The sequence below is a fragment of the Athene cunicularia genome (genome assembly GCF_003259725.1).
Source record: "Athene cunicularia isolate RWA chromosome 7 unlocalized genomic scaffold, athCun1 chr7_part1, whole genome shotgun sequence".
Lineage (NCBI taxonomy): Eukaryota > Metazoa > Chordata > Aves > Strigiformes > Strigidae > Athene > Athene cunicularia.
In genome coordinates this window covers 27230732-27251179 of record NW_020799107.1, presented here as the reverse complement: position 1 = coordinate 27251179, position 20448 = coordinate 27230732, and the positions used below count along the sequence as shown (strand labels likewise).

At 42.9% G+C, this 20448-nt stretch overlaps 1 protein-coding gene across 1 annotated transcript in view; it reads left to right on the top strand.

Annotated features, from left to right (window-relative positions):
- Positions 1 to 1504: 1504 nt before the first annotated feature.
- Positions 1505 to 20448, top strand: part of MUC13 (mucin 13, cell surface associated) — a 22581-nt gene continuing 3637 nt past the window's right edge. Inside the window, exons 1-12 of the mRNA XM_026852510.1 lie at positions 1505 to 1635; positions 4881 to 4934; positions 5700 to 5756; positions 6907 to 6963; positions 8115 to 8171; positions 10195 to 10314; positions 11239 to 11345; positions 12961 to 13019; positions 14406 to 14551; positions 15870 to 15995; positions 17144 to 17255; positions 18326 to 18363. Coding sequence (XP_026708311.1) covers positions 1578 to 1635; positions 4881 to 4934; positions 5700 to 5756; positions 6907 to 6963; positions 8115 to 8171; positions 10195 to 10314; positions 11239 to 11345; positions 12961 to 13019; positions 14406 to 14551; positions 15870 to 15995; positions 17144 to 17255; positions 18326 to 18363 — 991 coding nt within the window. The 5' untranslated portion in view covers positions 1505 to 1577. The remainder of the gene's footprint in view (positions 1636 to 4880; positions 4935 to 5699; positions 5757 to 6906; positions 6964 to 8114; positions 8172 to 10194; positions 10315 to 11238; positions 11346 to 12960; positions 13020 to 14405; positions 14552 to 15869; positions 15996 to 17143; positions 17256 to 18325; positions 18364 to 20448) is intronic.

The window sequence follows — 20448 nt, the reverse complement described above, 5'->3', positions numbered from 1 at the left end:
TAAGCTCAGGAATGACTTGAATAACACTTCATTTCTTTCCAGAAGTATTACTTTTTTACATACAAGGAGAGCCACTTTCTGAGTATATGAGATTAGTACACAAGACTGCATGTCTTGTTCTTAAAACAGCACATCAAACAAAAGCAGGTGAAGGAAAGAAGCGTTTAACACACAGAGCTGTTACTTAGCATTTGGAAATACGTTCATAACCTGCTAGTGTTGCTGGCAGTGGAGTTTGCCAGAGGAAGCCAGCTCCACAGCAATTAGGGGTGGCTTTGCAGGGAATACACCAGTGGGTTGCTCATCCTTCTTGTCCGTGCCTGCTAGTGATGGGATAACCTGTGTTTTTTTCACAGAAAGACTTTATTGGCAGTTGTGGCAGGATCCAGACCAGGCCTTCACAGTGAGAGAAATGACACCTTCATCTGGAAAGGAGGAACTGGAAACCACTGTGGGCCATCTGATTTCTAATGGTCTCAAGCAGTGCATTTTACTGGACCACAAAGTACAACAAACACACTGTTCAGCTAGAGAACTTGGGCAGGTGAGAAGGCTAAAAATAGGAGATTTTGAGAAAATCGGATCTTGCCCATGGAGACCTTTTTTCCCATCTTGGTCCCTATCTAGCAATTTTCAGAGGCTTCCTGGGATGCAACATCAAAAAGTCTCTGTCTCCCACCTTTTTTCCCTGTGTCACAGCTGTGTTACCTGCTCCATGGCCTTCTGGGCTATTTTGCATTTCTAGACCTGCTGCAGGCTCCCTGGTCCAGCTGACCATCCCTGGTTCCAAAGCTCTCCCTGGCACAAACACTCTTCTTCTCAAGAAAGGAGGGCTGCCACCCAGATAAAGTCAAACATCTGCTGGATGTCCTGCCTGCTCCTCCTTCTCTTGCCACACCACTTTATTGAGCCCACAACACACATAATATGGCAGCAAACAAAACAGCCATAATCACTGCCAGGAGGGCCAAGAGCAGTCCTGTTTCTCTGCTGTCGAAGATGGAGGTGTTGCCTGTTGCTTTTTACTCTGTTGAGCAGTAGGAAGTGCTTTGGCATAAATTTTTATCTATAAGGAAAGAATAATTGGCGTCTGAGGCATAGAGCTTGTCTATACTGGTAATTTACTGGAAGGGAAGTGAGCATGTGGATCCCAGGTACTCTGCTTCAAGGGCATAATTAGCATGCCTTGGGATGGGATAGCTTCTTCCACTTTAAGAACAGATTATACAGCACCCTCCATTTAATTTGTACTGAAGGTATCAGCATGGAGATCTGGCAGGGGAGAGCTGGTGTTCTGTCAGTTCCCACGCCAGGATATTTAGCAGTAAGTTCCTTGTGTCAACAGGTCTCAAGCATTTCTGACTTAAAGGAAGAACACTGCAGGTCCAGAAATCTCCTCCCAGCCTGAGGAGGAAGAAAAACACAGATTGGATCTATCATTTGCTGCTTGCCACCATGACGTCACCTCAGGGCTGAACTCTCTACCTGTGGCTGGGACCTTAAATGAGCTGACGCCAGAAGAGAAAAGCACTTTCTTTTAGGTTTAGCAGCAAGTAGCAGCAGCCACAGAAGCGGCAATGAGGCGCTGTGTATTCCTCACTGTGTTGCTCAGCCTGGTGTTGAGCCTTTCGAAAGGTAAGAAACACTATCTTCTGTTTTGGGATTTATCAGGGCAGCTATTCTGCGGTAGTGAATGAATTGCTTAGTATTTTCAGCGGCTGCTGGGAGGCTGGAGGTCAGTGGTGATACACAATTCAGCATGTCTAGGTTTTGATTAATTAATGACAAAAAATGTCACTGCAAGCCAAGAGTTTTCCTTGTCCACAAAACAAATGCAAAATCACTGGTGCTTGTGATTAACCTAATTTAGCCTATTGCAAGAGCAGTTTTCAGGACCTGCACACTAAACCCAGGTAATTCAAGCTCTATTACAGTCATAACAAAAGGTGTGACTGTTCCACCCCAGTACCCAGGGAAAGAACTGCTGCCACTGGCCTTCCAGCCAGAGGGTCCTAAACAGTCAGTCTAGAAATGAGCACCACCTGAGCTGGCTCGCAAAGCATTCGTTCCCTCCTGTTGAAATTAATTAATGGGAACTTCACCACCAACTTGGGTGGCAGAGGGTTGCGGGGTTGTCTATTCTGCCCCCTGAAGGGCAGGCATCATTCCTTAAGCCACTTTTTACTTTTTCTGGCATTGTGACAAGCTTGGTAGTTGTAGGCCAGAACCTCTGCTCAAACTTGCCTGTCCCTGATATTCAGTGACAGATAGGAGGGAGTGAAGGCATTAGCAGAAGTAAAGGCAACTATATGAAGAGTTCTGTGGAAACCTGAAGCTGTGAGAGGACAGGAACTCCCAGCTAATATGGAGATAAAGTTACAGAGATTATGAGCCAAATTAAGACCTTTGCTGATGTTCTTAAACTTGCAGTTGGTGACAGATGGTTGTGGGTCTCTGTTGACTACTGTGAGTGAAGATATGTATTTCCAGCAACATCTACAACATGCTGCAGACCAATTTTTAGCTATAAATTATAAGCATAGAAGACTTCAAGACTGTTGGTTGGTTTTCTGTTTGGAGGCTTCTGAGTAACAGCAAGATGTGAAAAATCTTGACCCAAGAGCAATTGAAAGCAATGTGAGTCTTTCACTTACTTGAACTGACATTGCATCAGGATGAGCCTGCCCAGAAACCTTTTCATTCTAAACAAACATTGTAAAAGCTTTGCAGGATGGCTCTGTTTGAATAGTATTGGCAAAGGCCCTGCCCTGCTCAGCAGCCAGATGTCTCTGTTACTCCATAACCTTGGCCATAATGTCCATTACTTTATCTCCGTACAAAATGCCTAAATCTATTAATACATCCTGTTTCCTTACACAGAAGGTTGGGTCTAGTCAGAGAGTGCCATAAAATTGCCACCTTTGCCCAGGTTACCTTTAACAAGCCTGTCAGCAAGGTTCAATTGCAGCTCATGTGCTCTGTTGTCATCATGGGCACAATTCTTCTTGAGTCCAAAGGGTGCTCTTGGACAACTGTTAGAGCCTCTACAAGGCTAACAGTTGTTGTAGACTAAGGACTAGCTCTGTAAGAGGTTACTGCCCCATCAATTTTGAGAAGGCAGTCTAAACAATGCTGCAAAACCATGGCATGTGGCCAGCATAGATACATATATCATGATTATAGGAAAAATATACATTTCTTTACATTGGCTGGGAAAGAAATAATGCTGCCTGTAGAACTCAGGGGGCAGTGGAAACAGAAGACTTGGCAGAGAACATGTTTCCCCTTCACCTAGAGGAGACTAATGGATTACTTCAGGTGTTGCCTTTTTGATGTGCCTTTTCTAAATCAGCTTTATTGATCAGAAGAAAAAGTTTATAAAATTTGCCTCACTTTGGATTTTCAAAGCCCATGAAAAGTGAAGCCTATTTTTCAAAGATCCGTTGCAATTTGCAACATTTTTTTTTTTATACTAGCTATAAGAGCATGTTAGTGCAAAGGATTTTAGCCACAAATTGAGTAGTCTTCCAGCTGCATGCTGTTAATGACTTGGATTAGATTATGATTGCAGTGGCATTAACTCAGAGTAAATATGTTTATTCCTAACTTATATATTAACTACTTCAGATTAAAGTTACATTATATGATCCAAACTGGCCATTTGTCAGTATCACACATTTATCAGAAAGGCTGTTTTATTATTTGTTCTCCTTATTTCTAGACAAAAAGATCCGCAAAATAATCCTTATATCAAGAGTTAAGAATGACACAGTTTAAATATAAAATAAGCATCCTAAAAATAAATAGATAAAATATTTCAGAAGAGTAAACACAGTAATAGGTAATGCTAAAACAAAAACGTGAGGAAAATTTTCTTCAACCATTGTCTGGTATCAGCCGGGTTTCTCTTTATTCAGAGACAATTATATCAAGGAAGGAAAAGAGTGAAAAAAACAAATGTATACTGTTATAACTGCATGGAAGTGTAGTCCTGGAAAGAGGATCTTGATACTACTGTTGATAACTTAGCAAAATATACATTCTTTGAATAAAAAAATTCAAGCAGACATTGAAAGCAGAGTATGTTACAGCATAGGAGATGTTAGCCAAGTCATTCTTCCACTGCTGCTCTGAAGGAGTCCATACAGAGTTTTTAATGAAGCTGCTACTGAGAGCATCTTCCATAGTTGCAAAATATCTATATATGTATTTCTTGAAGTGAAAGTAATTTTTGTGAATTCAGCTGAGGTCTAGAGCAGAATCCAAGCAGTCACAGTGAACATGTTAACTGTGAAGTGCAATGTCATGTAAATCTAATTAAAAACAGTGCAACTACTGAAGGTGCATGATGCAAAAATTACTGCTTATTTAAGGGATGAGAAAGGCAAATTGATGTAGCAAGAAAAGGCAGCAAAACTGGCACCTGGTCAGGCCAGAGCTCTGCTAGCTCTCAGGCTGGAGCATATGCACTAGGAATGGGATGCCCTTGACCTTGCTCTGGCAGCCAGCACTGCCCATGTGGTGCTGCCTTAGGGAGGTGGAGGGAGCTTTCCTGCAGAGACACACACATGTGACAGCGACAGAGCATGCTCCAATAGACTAGAGAAGAAAGGCAGGAAGGGTACACAGCTGCTGCTGGTGGGAAGGAGCCAAAAGCCAGGGTGTGGGAGAAGGACTATGAGGGAAAACAAGAAATCAGTGCAGCACTGGGTCTGAGGACAACTCAAAGGCAAGACAAGGCTGCCCAGGGCTTCAGCTGCTCAGCCGCATGCAGGTCCTGCCTTCCCTATTAAGAGGTTGTCCTGCACACACAGAAATTGCCAAAAATTTTCCAACACACACCACTAAGCAGTACAATCATCTACTTCTCTGTTCATCAGGACAAGATGCTGAAAATAACGGCACACCTGTAATGACAACCCCAGCAACTACAGGTAAGAAGCAAAATCCCTCAGTCAGCCCCTTCTGAGGATAAACTGGAGTAACTCAGTGCCAGAAAGTGCTGCAGGCCCCACAGGCAGGGACAAGTCCCTCTTCCCAGGTTTCTCAGAGTTTCTCTCCCGGAGGAGACAAAGGTGCCCAGATCAAGGTTCTCAGTCCTCTCCCCTCCTCTTCCCCCCTTCCCTGCTGGCCTTTAGTGCAAGGGGAAAGTGTTGGGGAAAATTTGGACTGGCTGCTCTTTTCCTGCTTGGTGCCTTTGCTTGCCACACCAGCCCTGATTGCAAGAGCATCCCTAGAGACACAGGGGAGGTGAAGCCCATTGTGGGGGAGCACAGGGTGTGTGGGCTGTACACAGTGTGATGACACCCCTTGACTTGCTCTGGGAGCCGGTCCTGGCCGTGTGGTTCTGGTTTGGGGAGGTGGAGGGAGCTTTGCTGCAGGGAGACACACATGTGCCCGTGGGTGAGACAGCTGTGGCCAGAGAGTGCAGCTGAGCTGTGGGCAATGCACTGTCTCTGTGGGACATGTGCTCTAGCCCTGGGATCTGGGGAAAAGCGGCTATGGGCATGTCAAACTACAGAGGCATCATGGCCAGGGAAAGCCCAAAGGCAGGGCAAGGGTGCCAGGAGTTTGGTGGCTCAGCCCTATGAAGTTCTCCCCTTCCCTACTCAGAGGTTGTCCTGCACACAGAGAGTTTGCCAAGACTTTTCCAACACACACCACTAACCTGTGTGACCATCTCTTTTTCTGTTCATCAGCAGGAAACAGTGAAACAACTGGGGATACACCTGTGACAGCAACCCCAGGAACTACAGGTAAGAAACAAAATCCCTCAGTCAGCCCCTTCTGAGGATGAACTGGAGTAACTCGGTGCCAGAGAGCACTGCAGGCCCCGCAGGCAGGGACGAGTTCCTCTTCCCAGGTTTCTCTGTGTTTCTCTCCCATGGGGAGACAAATGTGCCCAGATCAAGGCTGTCAATCTTCTCCCTTCCTCTTCCCTCCTTCCCTGCTGGCCTTTAGTGCAAGGGGAAATGTTGGGGAAGATTTGGATTGGCTGCTCTTTTCCTGCTTGGTGCCTTTGCTTGCCACACCAGCCCTGATTGCAAGAGCATCCCTGCAGATGAGGTGTTCAGGGCAAGCCCATGACCAGGCTCTGCAGGGTTTTGTTCCTGTGGCTGCTTGGAGTGTGGGCAGTGAGGGAGCTGGGGCACCCACCAGCATGGGGCTGAATGCCAGGAGCCATGGCCAGGCACCACAGAGTGATCCCTCCTAGGAATTCTCCATCCACGGCCAAGCGCCCTGTCCCAGTGTGGCACTTGAGGACCCCATCCATTTTGGTCAGAGCTCCTGCTGGGTTCACCCTGAGGAGGTGAATGCTGCCTATATGCTCATCTGTTCCTCCATGGTGTGCTCAGATGTGTTCATCCTTCTCGCCAGCAACCCCCTTTCCCATCACATCTGCCCACCATCTGGAACGATCTCTGCCTCAGACTTTCCCCTTGCTGATTTTGGGGAGGTGAAGGCCATTATGGGAGAGCAGAGGGTGTGTGGGCTGTACACAGTGTGATGACACCCCTTGACTTGCTCTGGGAGCCGGTCCTGGCTGTGTGGTTCTGGTTTGGGGAGGTGGAGGGAGCTTTGCTGCAGGGAGACACACATGTGCCCGTGGGTGAGACAGCTGTGGCCAGTGAGTGCAGCTGAGCTGTGGGCAATGCACTGTCTCTGTGGGACATGTGCTCTAGCCCTGGGATCTGGGGAAAAGCGGCTATGGGCATGTCAAACTACAGAGGCATCATGGCCAGGGAAAGCCCAAAGGCAGGGCAAGGGTGCCAGGAGTTTGGTGGCTCAGCCCTATGAAGTTCTCCCCTTCCCTACTCAGAGGTTGTCCTGCACACAGAGAGTTTGCCAAGACTTTTCCAACACACACCACTAACCTGTGTGACCATCTCTTTTTCTGTTCATCAGCAGGAAACAGTGAAACAACTGGGGATACACCTGTGACAGCAACCCCAGGAACTACAGGTAAGAAACAAAATCCCTCAGTCAGCCCCTTCTGAGGATGAACTGGAGTAACTCGGTGCCAGAGAGCGCTGCAGGCCCCGCAGGCAGGGACGAGTTCCTCTTCCCAGGTTTCTCTGTGTTTCTCTCCCATGGGGAGACAAATGTGCCCAGATCAAGGCCGTCAATCTTCTCCCCTCCTCTTCCCTCCTTCCCTGCTGGCCTTTAGTGCAAGGGGAAAGTGTTGGGGAAGATTTGGATTGGCTGCTCTTTTCCTGCTTGGTGCCTTTGCTTGCCACACCAGCCCTGATTGCAAGAGCATCCCTGCAGATGAGGTGTTCAGGGCAAGCCCATGACCAGGCTCTGCAGGGATTTGTTCCTGTGGCTGCTTGGAGTGTGGGCAGTGAGGGAGCTGGGGCACCCACCAGCATGGGGCTGAATGCCAGGAGCCATGGCCAGGCACCACAGAGTGATCCCTCCTAGGAATTCTCCATCCACGGCCAAGCGCCCTGTCCCAGTGTGGCACTTGAGGACCCCATCCATTTTGGTCAGAGCTCCTGCTGGGTTCACCCTGAGGAGGTGAATGCTGCCTATATGCTCATCTGTTCCTCCATGGTGTGCTCAGATGTGTTCATCCTTCTCGCCAGCAACCCCCTTTCCCATCACATCTGCCCACCATCTGGAACGATCTCTGCCTCAGACTTTCCCCTTGCTGATTTTGGGGAGGTGAAGGCCATTATGGGAGAGCAGAGGGTGTGTGGGCTGTACACAGTGTGATGACACCCCTTGACTTGCTCTGGGAGCCGGTCCTGGCCGTGTGGTTCTGGTTTGGGGAGGTGGAGGGAGCTTTGCTGCAGGGAGACACACATGTGCCCGTGGGTGAGACAGCTGTGGCCAGTGAGTGCAGCTGAGCTGTGGGCAATGCACTGTCTCTGTGGGACATGTGCTCTAGCCCTGGGATCTGGGGAAAAGCGGCTATGGGCATGTCAAACTACAGAGGCATCATGGCCAGGGAAAGCCCAAAGGCAGGGCAAGGGTGCCAGGAGTTTGGTGGCTCAGCCCTATGAAGTTCTCCCCTTCCCTACTCAGAGGTTGTCCTGCACACAGAGAGTTTGCCAAGACTTTTCCAACACACACCACTAACCTGTGTGACCATCTCTTTTTCTGTTCATCAGCAGGAAACAGTGAAACAACTGGGGATACACCTGTGACAGCAACCCCAGGAACTACAGGTAAGAAACAAAATCCCTCAGTCAGCCCCTTCTGAGGATGAACTGGAGTAACTCGGTGCCAGAGAGCGCTGCAGGCCCCGCAGGCAGGGACGAGTTCCTCTTCCCAGGTTTCTCTGTGTTTCTCTCCCATGGGGAGACAAATGTGCCCAGATCAAGGCCGTCAATCTTCTCCCCTCCTCTTCCCTCCTTCCCTGCTGGCCTTTAGTGCAAGGGGAAAGTGTTGGGGAAGATTTGGATTGGCTGCTCTTTTCCTGCTTGGTGCCTTTGCTTGCCACACCAGCCCTGAGTGCAAGAGCATCCCTGCAGATGAGGTGTTCAGGGCAAGCCCATGACCAGGCTCTGCTGGGATTTGTTCCTGTGGCTGCTTGGAGTGTGGGCAGTGAGGGAGCTGGGGCAGCCACCAGCATCGGGCTGAGTGCCAGGGTCCTTGGCCAGGGACCTTGGAGTGATCCCTTCACGGAAATCTCCATGCCTTGGCAAGACCCCCTCCCTGTGTGAAGTTCTAGAGGATCTAAAGAGATTCCTGTCAGTGCTGTGTTTCCTTTCCACTCTTCCCTGCTGGCCTTTGTAGCAAGGGGAATGTGTTGGAGATTATTTCTCAAGCATTGTTGCTTTCTGCATGTGCGCTCTTCCTCCATAAAAACTATTGTAGGTGCTCTGGACACAGAATATCTGGAGATGTGCCTTCTAGCCAATGTAAATTCATTAAGTCTTTTCCTTTCCACTACTCCCTACATTTCTTTCTCCTGGTGCATTTATTATTTAATCTTTTGAAGATTTTTCTTTTTCTTATTTCTGTGCATGCTTCCCGGCTAGCCTCTCACAAGATGATTTTTAAGGAAGTATTAGCTGGAAGTTTTCCTGTAGTGCTACTAGTCTTCCAAGTGTTTAAACATGTTGGAGTCCAAGAGGACTTGGATTGGCTCTGGACAGAGGCTTCAGCTACAGGATGCTCTGGATACACACAGAATATGCTGTGAGGGTAGAAACAAGAACCTTACCCTTGTCTTGGTGTAGCAATGATTAGCTTGGCATTGTGGAGAGGGAGAGATGTGCATACTCTGCAGAGCCTTTGGACAGAAAAAAATGGCAGGGAGAGGACAAATCAATTAGAGAGGTTGCCGGAGAAGAAATACCACAGACAGGCATACAGGGTAAATTACACTGAGCAACAGGTTGCAGGATATAAGGGCAAGGCACTGGCTGCAGTACAGGGCAAGGTAGAAGAAAGTTTAGGAAAGTTTTTAAGGCATCATATCATTCTGCCTTCAGTGGCCTCAGTGTAACCAAGGCACTAACAGGACTGACATATGTAGTTATCTTCCCTTTTCCAGAAATGAACACAACATTCTTTTCATCAACAACTCCTGCAAGTAAGTAGAAGGTAGCAGTCAGCACAAATCCATGAAGTTTAACTGCTGTAGAGGCATGGTATAGTGGCCAGTTAATATAGTTATGGTGACAGCTGTAACAAGCTCTGCAACAATTTCCTTATTGGCATACTCTGATGTCTATTGAGGAATATATACTATGATGGTTAGCTTGGGAGCCTTCATTTTATTAATATGTTTGCAGTAAAGGACCCTACCATGACACTGTACTATAATAAGGCAAGTAAATACCAGTGCAGTATTAAGGACACCCAGGGCATTGTAGTCTGCATTTTTCTAACTTAGTCACTGATTTTGGCAAACCTTAATATAGTTTTTTGTTTGTTTTAGGTTTAGTTGTATTAAATAGAGTTAAATTGTGAATGCTCAGTAAGACAGGTGTTGAATTTCAGTGTTACTCTGTGTCCCCACTGTTCTATCATGCTGGATTGTTTAGGGAAAACAGTTACTATATAGACATTAAGCAAGCAAGACATAGCCATGTGCTCTTTAATTGCATCTATACTCTACCTGGTAATTTCATTTAGTAGAAGTATATATGAACTATTTGATATATGAACTACTTTATATATGAACTGGCTATTGCAATTTCATAGAAATCCTGATGTCGTTATCTTTCATCTTTGTATCAGTGGAGTTGTGCAATCCAGACCCTTGTGGAGGACAACTGGCTACATGTGTTGCTTTAAATAGCACTTCTACCTGCCTGTGCAGGTATGGGTTCTACTATAGCAATAAGGATTGTCATAAAGGTGAGTTGCAGAAAGGCAATTTATATTTTTAGTTACTTCACAAATAACTGTTCAGGTGAATTTTTCTTCTTATATCCCTGTTCTCGTGTTATAACTGAAAACATAATCAGTCTGGGAAAGTGATTGCTGAATAATGCCTTGCTTTGCAGACAGCCACTGCCACAGTGACCTAGATTGTTATCTCACAAAACAGTAACAGCCAAAGAGGTTAATGTGCTAGGAAAAGAAGGTGAGTTCTCTGTCAGGTGTGCTGGAGATTAAACTGGTTAAAAGCAGGAAAAAATGCAAATGTAAACCTCACATCAATATTAATGGCCAGGATTTAAAAAGGCCCAAACCCATGAAGACCTCTAAACAACTGGCTTGATATTCCCTTTTGCTAAACACTCATCAGAGTCCTGTTGAAATGCATCTCTAAGATGCTGCTGAAAGCCAAGCATGTTAGCAAACAGGGCTTCTTATTTAAGTACCTGCAAGCAGGATTCTCAAATTTGCTTGTGAGCCTAAAGAAGTGGGTAGATACTGAATTGCTTTCTCAGATATGGTGAACCATGTTAGTTGCTTAGTGGCTGCAAGTTTGGAGTTCTTAATACAGGCATTTTCTCACTAAATGTTGTGACACCTCAGATGGAGTCTTGCGTTAGCTTTAGGCTATGCTTAAACATTGTTTAGTTTCATAGTCTGGCCAGTTTGGTTGAAACCAGGATTCTGCCTGCTTCCCAGGTAGCCAAATTATGTCCCCCATTGTGGCTGAAGTGACTGAACAAACATTTTTCTCCTACTGATTCCTCCAGTATATGAAAAATAACACTGACTTATTTCTGTATTGTATTTCTCCATCTCTGAAGGCTGGAGAACTCTAAGGTGAAGTGCAACATACTTGAATGCTTTCTAATTGATGAATATTCTCTGTTCTCATTCCAGGAAAAATATACCCAGGGGTCATTACACTGAAAGGAACTTACAGTAATAGTATTCAAAATATAAATTCTGTGCAGTATGAAGAAATGTTCCAAAATATAACAGCATTTGTGAGTGATGATGGTTTTTATTTTTCTATATATTTAATGCTATCCTGAATGTCATGCAGATAGAGGGGGGATACACTACCTTTAATGTGGAGCCTAGAACAGTTCCACTTGAGAAATCTACTTCTTTCAATTAATTTTTCACAGTAGCTTAGACCTATTCATAAAAGACTTGAATTTTGCCCTCAGATGAGTCCATGCATGGTTTTTACTGAAGTGAAGGGATGGATGTACCTGAAATAAGTAATATCCACATTTTTAGTGCCACTTCTATTCTGGGAAGTTCTCACATAAATTGGTCTGTATCTTTCACCATTCCCAGAAACCATGGGGCTGAGTGAAGTTTTCTAACGCGTTTCGTTTCTGATCATCACTGTTTGCTGAGGGCTAAGTAATATCCAGTGGTACGAGTAAAAATGAACATTTTTTTTTTTTTTAAGAAAGATGTCATTTCCACACTGAACAAACTTTTCAGAATGGCTGTCCATCTGTGTCTAAATACCTAAATAATAAGCCTCTTCCATAAGTATACCAAGTGTCAGCATTTTATATCTATTAATGAAATGGATATTACACATTTTGAGCATTCTGTGATGATAGATAAAATGTAGTAATGGATTTCCTGGAGAAATAAGATTAACAGTTTAATTTATACAATCATATTGAAACAAGTGGATTTGCTTATGTCACTTTCTGGAAGTAAGGAAGAAGATATATGCAACTCTACCAGACAGCTGATCAAAAAATATTCACCAAACATTAGTCAGAATTAATCAAAAATGGTTATCAAATTATTCATGTTATTATATTGCTTTCTATGAATGTTTTATCAGAAAGTAACACAAAAATGTCCCTCCAGAATGTTAGAAAATATTTTCCTCGATTTTTTTGTCCAACATTTTTTTCATGACAGGTACAGAAGTGCATGATATGCAGCATTAGAATAGATACCTAATAGTATGCAAAAGTGAAAATAGCATAGACAATTTTTATTTTATTACAAAGAAGGATAGTTTATCATTCATTTCAGTTGACTTATGACATCCTTTTCTCATGGAGTCTTCCGCTTGTGTGGCAGTTGGAGATGGCTGCCTCCACCAGTTGTTCCCTGCTTGGCATAGCATGAGGGAGAGTGGTAGCTTTTCTACTGACCCCATCCAATCCTCAATGGTTTCATCAGTTCTGTGCTCCTCCCAGCAAGATTAACCCTGACAATCCCACCTCACTGCATCTTAGGGACACGTGGCATCTGTAAGGGTGCCTACTTCTCCTATTTGTATGTAGGTTGGTAATGTGGAGATGCCCTTCTAAGTGATGGGTCTGCAAGGGACTATCTGTAGCCATAGAGCCAGTCAGCCCTAATGCACTGCCTGGCACTCATTCAATTCATGTGTCCCCATCCCTCCACTGCTCTCCCATATTCCACGTTCTACAGCACCAACCCACCACTCCTCTTCTGCATTATTTTGCACGGTGGATGTGACAGAGCAGCTTGCTTTATTTGTGCCTATAGTAGCATGTTATGGATGAAAGCTTTACAGTTGAAGCCTCAGTGGTTCGTGTGATTTTGGTCTATATTTCTGCTTGCCTTTAACTCAACTTCATTTATCTTTTATAGTTTGGGAATGCCTTCAAAGATTTAAAAGGCTTCGGACAGACTGTCATCGTGAAAATTCAGTAAGTTTGATAGTTTGGTCTTTGCACAGTAAATGCTTCCCACACATCCCATTTTAAGCTGTTTCCCATGGAGTACTCAATTCAGTAAAGGATATGAGTTCAGTTCAGTATGCCTCCTGTTAAAGGAGGACATTCTTTTTGTATTTTTAAAGTTTCTGGGATGCTGACCCCATTTTTACCCCATGGATTTCCAGTATGTCTGTGAAGTGGGCTGGCTGAGACAGCTCCACAGTCCCACTTTTAGCACCATGATATAGCACTGTGCTATAACTAACAGGCTCTGTGATCTCTGACATATCTCTGAAACTGTAAGAGTTAACCCAAGGTTCCTATGAACAGGTCCAATTTGGAGTCCCAGTTTAATGTGAAAAACACTCTCAGTACAGAAAGCCAGAAATCTCACTGTGCATTTGCTGGTCTCTCCTGATGGCAGGCTGAGTAAAGATGTTATTAAATGGGTTGTGGTGACTGTAGCTGTGAGCATAGGTGTTTTGCTGATCTAGGCAGACACTGTAAGATGTCCCTCTCTTCCTATCCACATCTATTACAGGTCACTGTCCCCAGAGCTCTGACAGCTTCCTAGTGACAGCTCCCTAACCCACAATAAGCAAAACCTGTCATGCTAGCACACACAGCAGTGTAAAATTTTCAGCAAACTCCATGGATTAAGCAGTTAAGCAGACTCTTGTTCTAGCCAAGTTGTGAGGGCAGTAACTTCCAGCAGAGCGGTTGTGACAGACACATGGGGCACAGTAACATCTTAAGGCACTACAGCAATCTACCACTTAAAGGTATTTGTATGCCTTTCCCAGTGGCATGAAGTTTAGCTGAAGAAGAGGGTAGTCACTGCTGCTCTCTACCAGGGAGATTGCTGTCCAGCTGAACCCAACCCAGCTAGCATGCAGTTAGCACAGAAACCTCTGCATTGCAGAGAGACCCTTCTCAGTTCATCGTGGTTGTACCTAAGTTATCCTCACCATACTTCAGGATGGGTTCTCCACGTCATGCCTGGATCATGCCTCAGGCTGATGCAAGCATATAAAAGTTAGAGCCTAACAGATGAGGTCCTCTACGCTGCAGCTGGCTTGAGGCTAGCCCAGTAAAAAATATTAGTTGCGTGATAACAGTACACAAAGAACTGATGTTGTTAGCATTGAATCCAACAGCTTTTGCTTGCCAGCTACCTATTTACATCTGGATCTACTGGAAAGATGGCCACTAATTTATTCCTAAACAAAACTTGAATTTATTTTCAGGTGTCTTAGCAACTAGCTACATTGTGGGATGAGAGAGGCAGGTTTGGCAGAAATCTCTTGTCTTTGCATCTAACTTGCTATCCATATGGATTATACGTGACTTTAAAAGGATGCTATCTGTACTTTTCAGACCTCAAAAAGAAGTCAGAGCTTCTTCTTCAATTGATGTAATAGTGACAAACCTGTTTATGGAGAACTCATCTGTAATCCAAGAGACAGTTACTTCTGCAATAAATAAAGCAGCAAATAATTCGTCCTATGTCTCTCTGTACAAAGGTATGTAATTCCCTACTGTGGAAGTAAATAATCAGCAGAAACAAAGGTTCCTATCATCAAAGCTGGTTAGAACATTTCTGTGTGCAGCAAAGCCCATCAGAGCATAAGCCTTGTTGATTTTAAGGAGCTGAATATTCAATCTTAGGTAATTTTGAAGACTCAACCATTCAGTGTTGGGCTTTTTTGTCTTAAGGCTTTCTTCTTCCTGTGTGAAGAAGAGAAGGAAAATACTTATTCCCAAGTAAGCAATATCATGTTGATTTTAACCTGCTGAGTGCGAAGTGGATGGCAAAATCAGGACAAAATATATACAGACATATATTGTGCTTCTGAGAACAAGACAGTATTTTACTGGCAAAGTAGGATGAAACTCTATCTTTAGACTTCTTCTTCGATAATTAACCATGGTAATTGAAATGTGGCCTCAATGATTAGCTACTTTGCTGAGTGATTCATTGGTATAAACCAGTAAAGTCTTGTGTTACTGAAAGTGTAATACTTAGAGAATGATTTTCTAAATAAAACATGGATTTTTTTAATCTTTTTTTTTTTTTTTAAATATGCTCATATTTTGAAATCAGCTTTCATGAAAGTGTAGCTAATAATTAAAGGAGTCCATTTCATGGCTTATAGCCTGAATTTTGTCTCTGAAGGTGACTGTATCCTCCTCAGCCATGACATTTTCTGTGTGCTGGTCCTAAACATGAGGGGGATATAGAAAATTCCTGAGAGCTCACAAAGCACCAGTGCAATCACATTCCTCCACTCCATCCCACCCACTGAAGTTTGTAAACCATTCCCACCACTGGGACATGGATCTAAAGAGCAACATGCTGGACAAACAGCATAATAATATTGCTTGTGAAATTTGCTGCATGCCCATAAATATTTATATCTATGTAGAACTGTATGAAATCTGGGCCTCACAGTTCAGTTGCAGAAAAAACTAAGGGAACAGTGCTGGGATTTTTCTACATTTTTTTTTAAGGTGAGTCATAAAGCCAGTGTTCAGAATGTGAACCTATAAGTTCCCTCTTCATGGACTGGAGGCAAGGAATGTTTAGAGGCAGTTGTAGGAGGCTGAGAAACAGAAGGTCAGAAGATGTGATGGAAACAGGACCTTAATTGGTAAAGAGCAAGGGAAAAGAAAGGGTTAGTTCAAATGCCTGCAGTATTGATGTCTCAAAAAAAAGGTCTTAAAGGTTTTTTTCAGAGTTTCTAAATAGTTGGTTTATGATTTACTGAGCAAGTGCATTGCTTTCTATGAAATGATATTATTAGTACTCAGGTTTCTTTCCTGGTTGTTTCTTTTTTAAAGATACAACCTATTGTGTCGCTTTTAATTGTGACCTTCAAACCACAACCTGTGAAGACAGTATGTTTCCAAAATGCATATGCAGAGATGGTTTCTCAAGGACAGAATGGGATGATCGTTCTTGTTCGGGTAAGAACTTTGCTACTTTATCTATCTCTGAAAGGCTGACATGATTATTCCCTGTCTCAGTCTGTTTTTGAAAAGAGTGCTCCACAAATGTGCTGACCTCTAAAAACCAGGAAATGTGTGTCGTCTTAAGAAAGCCATAGAAACACATTCTCATGTTTCACTTTAAACACATCCGTAATTCTACTCCCATAGAATAAACTACTAAAGCCTGAGAAAATTATCACTGAAACCAGTGAGTGGGCAACTCTTCAAATGCATTGTTAAACTCTTGGTAAGAATTGAAATCTAAATAGGTAAAATATGGAACAAATTGAATTCTATATTCACAGCCTTCCCTGCTAGGACACATTTTGGGAATAAATTCTACATGTTACCTGGAGACAGCTATGGGGATGCTGACAGAACTGGAAGTCTCATGATGCGCTACAACAATCTGTTAAAGCTCTGTCCCTTGTTGGTAGTTCTAGGACTGTGTTTAGACAGGTTTTTCTGGGAAGAATGATTTGTGTGATTTTTAGGAACTGTTGTTGAGGTTTTATTTGCATGCTAGTTTTGAACCTTTTAATGAGTATTCTGTTTATATTTTTAGCTATCCTTCACAGCCCTGAGATGTACCTTATTTTCTTCTTATGAAAATTAAAATTTTCACACTACAGAAAAAAAGTCTAAGTTATGAGATTTTAAGAAAAACAACAAATATTGCAAACACTCATGACAAAATTATGAAAGGTGGCTACAACAAGGCCAGTGAGATGTGATCCAGCGTGGGCCTTTGTGGTCCCTAATCTGTCTAAATATGATCCAGTTTTATAATAGATCAGTTGCAATAAAAATCATCTGCTGTGAGATTAAACTGTAGGTCATTGCTTGTCTATGTAAGATGCAGCCTAGCCAGATTTCTGGTCTGATGAAGCTGGATGGTTTTAAACAAAGACTGTTTACTTCTGATCTTGTGCTTTTGTACTTCAGTATCTGTTCTATATAGGTATAGCCCTAAAAAAGCCATTCTGTTGCTCTAAAAAAAAAAAAAAAAAAAAAAAAAGGAAAGGGAGATTTGATTTTCTCCAATGTTGATTTTCTGGGGGGTTATGTTGATTTTTGGGGGGATTATCTTCAATTCACTTTTTATTTTTCCTCTGAATATACAGATTGCAGTGAAGACTGTTCTGCAGAAGAAAATGAGTACTGTGCAAAAGAAAAAGGGATTCCAACATGCAAATGCATGACTAACTTTGAAAAGAAGGATGAAGAATGTGTAGCGTGAGTACTCAGATTTTTCTTGTGTTCCTGTGTTCTAGGCAAAGATAAGTGGAGAAGGAGGTCACCCTCAGTCTAGAAGAACAGGATGCAGCTGTGTGAATCAGGGAGGTGCCTGAGGTGGTTAGCAGGTGGACAAATTTGCCTAGTGTAACAAGTTATGGCATTTTAACTGCTTGGCATTAGCCGTTGGTGTGCACTCATAATACCTCAGAGGAAAGTCAAGGAAATCCAAGGTCATTTGTGAGTCAATGAAGAGGATAAACTACTTCATGTTTATTTTGGGGGTTGCCAACATAAACATAAACTATTCTTACGGAGTAATTGAGCCATGGGAACTGGTATGCTGAAGCATTTAGTAAGCAACAGGCATTAGAGACAGACTTGCTTCAAATCCCTGGAAAGTTTCCGTTGATATCACTGGGGACTCTGTTTCTTGTTAACTTTCAGTCCTATGGTATTTCGTCTTGGTTTCCTCTCCATGGGTATTTCTGTTATCTCAGGATCAGAACAGAGCAATGTTGTTTGCTGGCGAAGCTGAGCAGGTGACTGGTTGTGCGCTGCTCCCATGGATAAGCACAAAGAACTTACTCCCTGTATCCATTAATTCAGCTCTTTTTGTAGTTACTGCTGCTGCACACTGAATGCTCCTTACCATAAAGTCAATATATTTTAAATAAACAATTACAGGGGGAAGACAAAGAACTGCCAGTCCCTATAGACCTTATATTGAGGCTTTTGATAAAGATAGTGTGTAGCAATTCAGAGCGGCTCGGAGGTGTAGAGCTTAGCTCTTTGGAGAAATTAGGCCCTTTTAACTTTTTCAGACTGTGAACCTGGAATTTTGAGTGCCCAGCTCACCAATCACTCTGAAAATCTCAGATTATTTTAACAGTGAAATTAAATAATTCAATATTAAGTTAACATTAAAGAGGAAATCTGTAATGAAGACACCTTGAAGGGAAACTGCTAATAAAAAGTAGAAATATACTATTGTTTTTTGATTATCTGCTTAATGACATTACCTTTCTTTTCTTTCTTTCCGCTTTTTTTTTTTTTTTTCTCTCATGTAGTTGTCCAGTGGGCTACTCTGGAGACAACTGCAATAATAGTAAGTACAAGAATTTCTGATTTTTAATTACAGCATGGAAAAACATCTGGTAATATTTAATCTGCCTGAGATTAAAAAAAATTAACAAGTAGTAGTAACCTTTAGGCGTGCCACCATCCTGTATTGATAGCAGGAAAATGTTAGAAAAATGTGAGTGAAATTAAACTGTTGGCCTGGAAGGAAAAACCCTTCTTGAAAATCATGTTCAGATAGACAGTAGCATTTCCTCTGATGACCTCTACATTAAGCTCAGTAGTTTTTACTCAAAAACAGGTTATTTGACAGAGAAGCATTTAGTCCTCATCTAAAGACATGCAGTGCTGAACTCAGCATTAGTTTCTCTGGTAGTTAATCACTCCCTCTATTGAAACATAAGTGGATTACTCTCATTTGAAACATTTCTGCTTTAATATCCAACCACTGGTTCTTGTTTGTCCTTTACATTTAAAGCACTGCATATTATCTAGTACTCCATACTGGTGAAGAGATGGTGGCTCAGACTGTTATTCCATAATTATAATCATCTGGACGAGCTAACCAGACAGGCCTTCCAAAGCTTCTTTCCTTTTCGGAGTCAGTTTTGCAGCTGTTCACTACACTTTCTCCAGTTTCCACCATCATATAAATTAGGAAAGTCCTCATGCCTTCTAGTATTTGCATGTGCCTAAACTCAGAACATCTAATACAGCCAAAGGCAGGTTGAAAAACAAACAGTTATGGTTCTTCACTTCTCACAACTCCTTTGGCTTTTTTTGAGCAAAAGGTACATCCTTATATGGCTCTTTGGGGTCTCACACTGCTGCATTCTTACACATGTCTAACATACCTGTGTCTGCAGCTGATGAGATCTTCAAGGGTTTTCTTCCAGTTTTGCCTAAAAGTTTTGGAGATTGGCTAATGGTAGTTGTAGTGCAGCACAGTGAATCTTGCCAGGTGTAAATGTTTGGCAGGAACAACATTTTTCATCAATTGCAACATATTTTTCTAGAGAAAGTTTTGGGAATTTTAAGGCCTTTTTCATAAAGAAAAATAAAATGCTAAATTGGCACAAAGTCAACACGTTATGAATTTAAACATGAATTTGGGACCCCCTAATAATAAACCTCATTAATAGCCTTATCTTCTCCATGTGGCACTTGGTGGGCACTGATGTAAAGTTTGCTGAGCAATAGCCAAAGATACTTCCCACATGTGTTTAGCATAATGTTCTTTCAAGAAATCATGTTCCCTGTTGTGTCAATGTATGCTCCTGTGATTAAATGTGCTAGATTGTTCTGCTGGTAATGGCACAGTTGGTGGTTTCATGCTGTGTATCTCCAGTACAAGCACTCACTGTACTAAATGGCAAACTCATAAATCCAGACTGGGATCTTCAAATAGGTACCACCAGTAAGGCTGGGTAGCTCAAAAGGCTGTCTTACTCTTCACACCCTTATTTTGAAATTATGCCCTGCAGGAAGCAATTGGGGGGTTTTTGGGTTTGGTTGTTTGTTTTGTTTTGTTTTTTTTTTTAACTTACCATGGCTATGCAGATCTAAGACTAGGTTTTAGTAGCAATTTCATTTGCAGCTGAAGGAAGATGTGCAGAATCCATGTCTTCCTCCTTAGATATTCTGGTTCTGCAGCAAGATCAGTGAAAATGAGCATTTCTTGCCAAACGTTTATTCACATATGGGATATTTATGCCGTGTTCATAGTCCCACATAATGGGTACCTCAGATCAGTGTGCCTTATGTGCCTAGGGCACAGGAAGAGCCTATCTGACACCTAACTACATATTTTAACAGCAATACTAGTTTAAACAACCCCTACACCCTCTCAGTTGTTCCTGTCCCTCAGCTGTAACTATGTCTGAAGCCATTCAGTGCACAGGATTAGGAACCTAATCTGGGATCAAAATAACCACCCAGAAGAGACAATCTTTAATGTAGATCAGTTCCTTAATTTACATCTTTCTGTGTCCACAAACAGTTGTACTGAGACAGCCCCAGAAGCCTGGGAATGAATATCCTTCCCCCCTTCCTTCCTTCCCCCCTTCCTTCCTTCCCCCCTTCCTTCCTTCCTTCCTTCCTTCCTTCCTTCCTT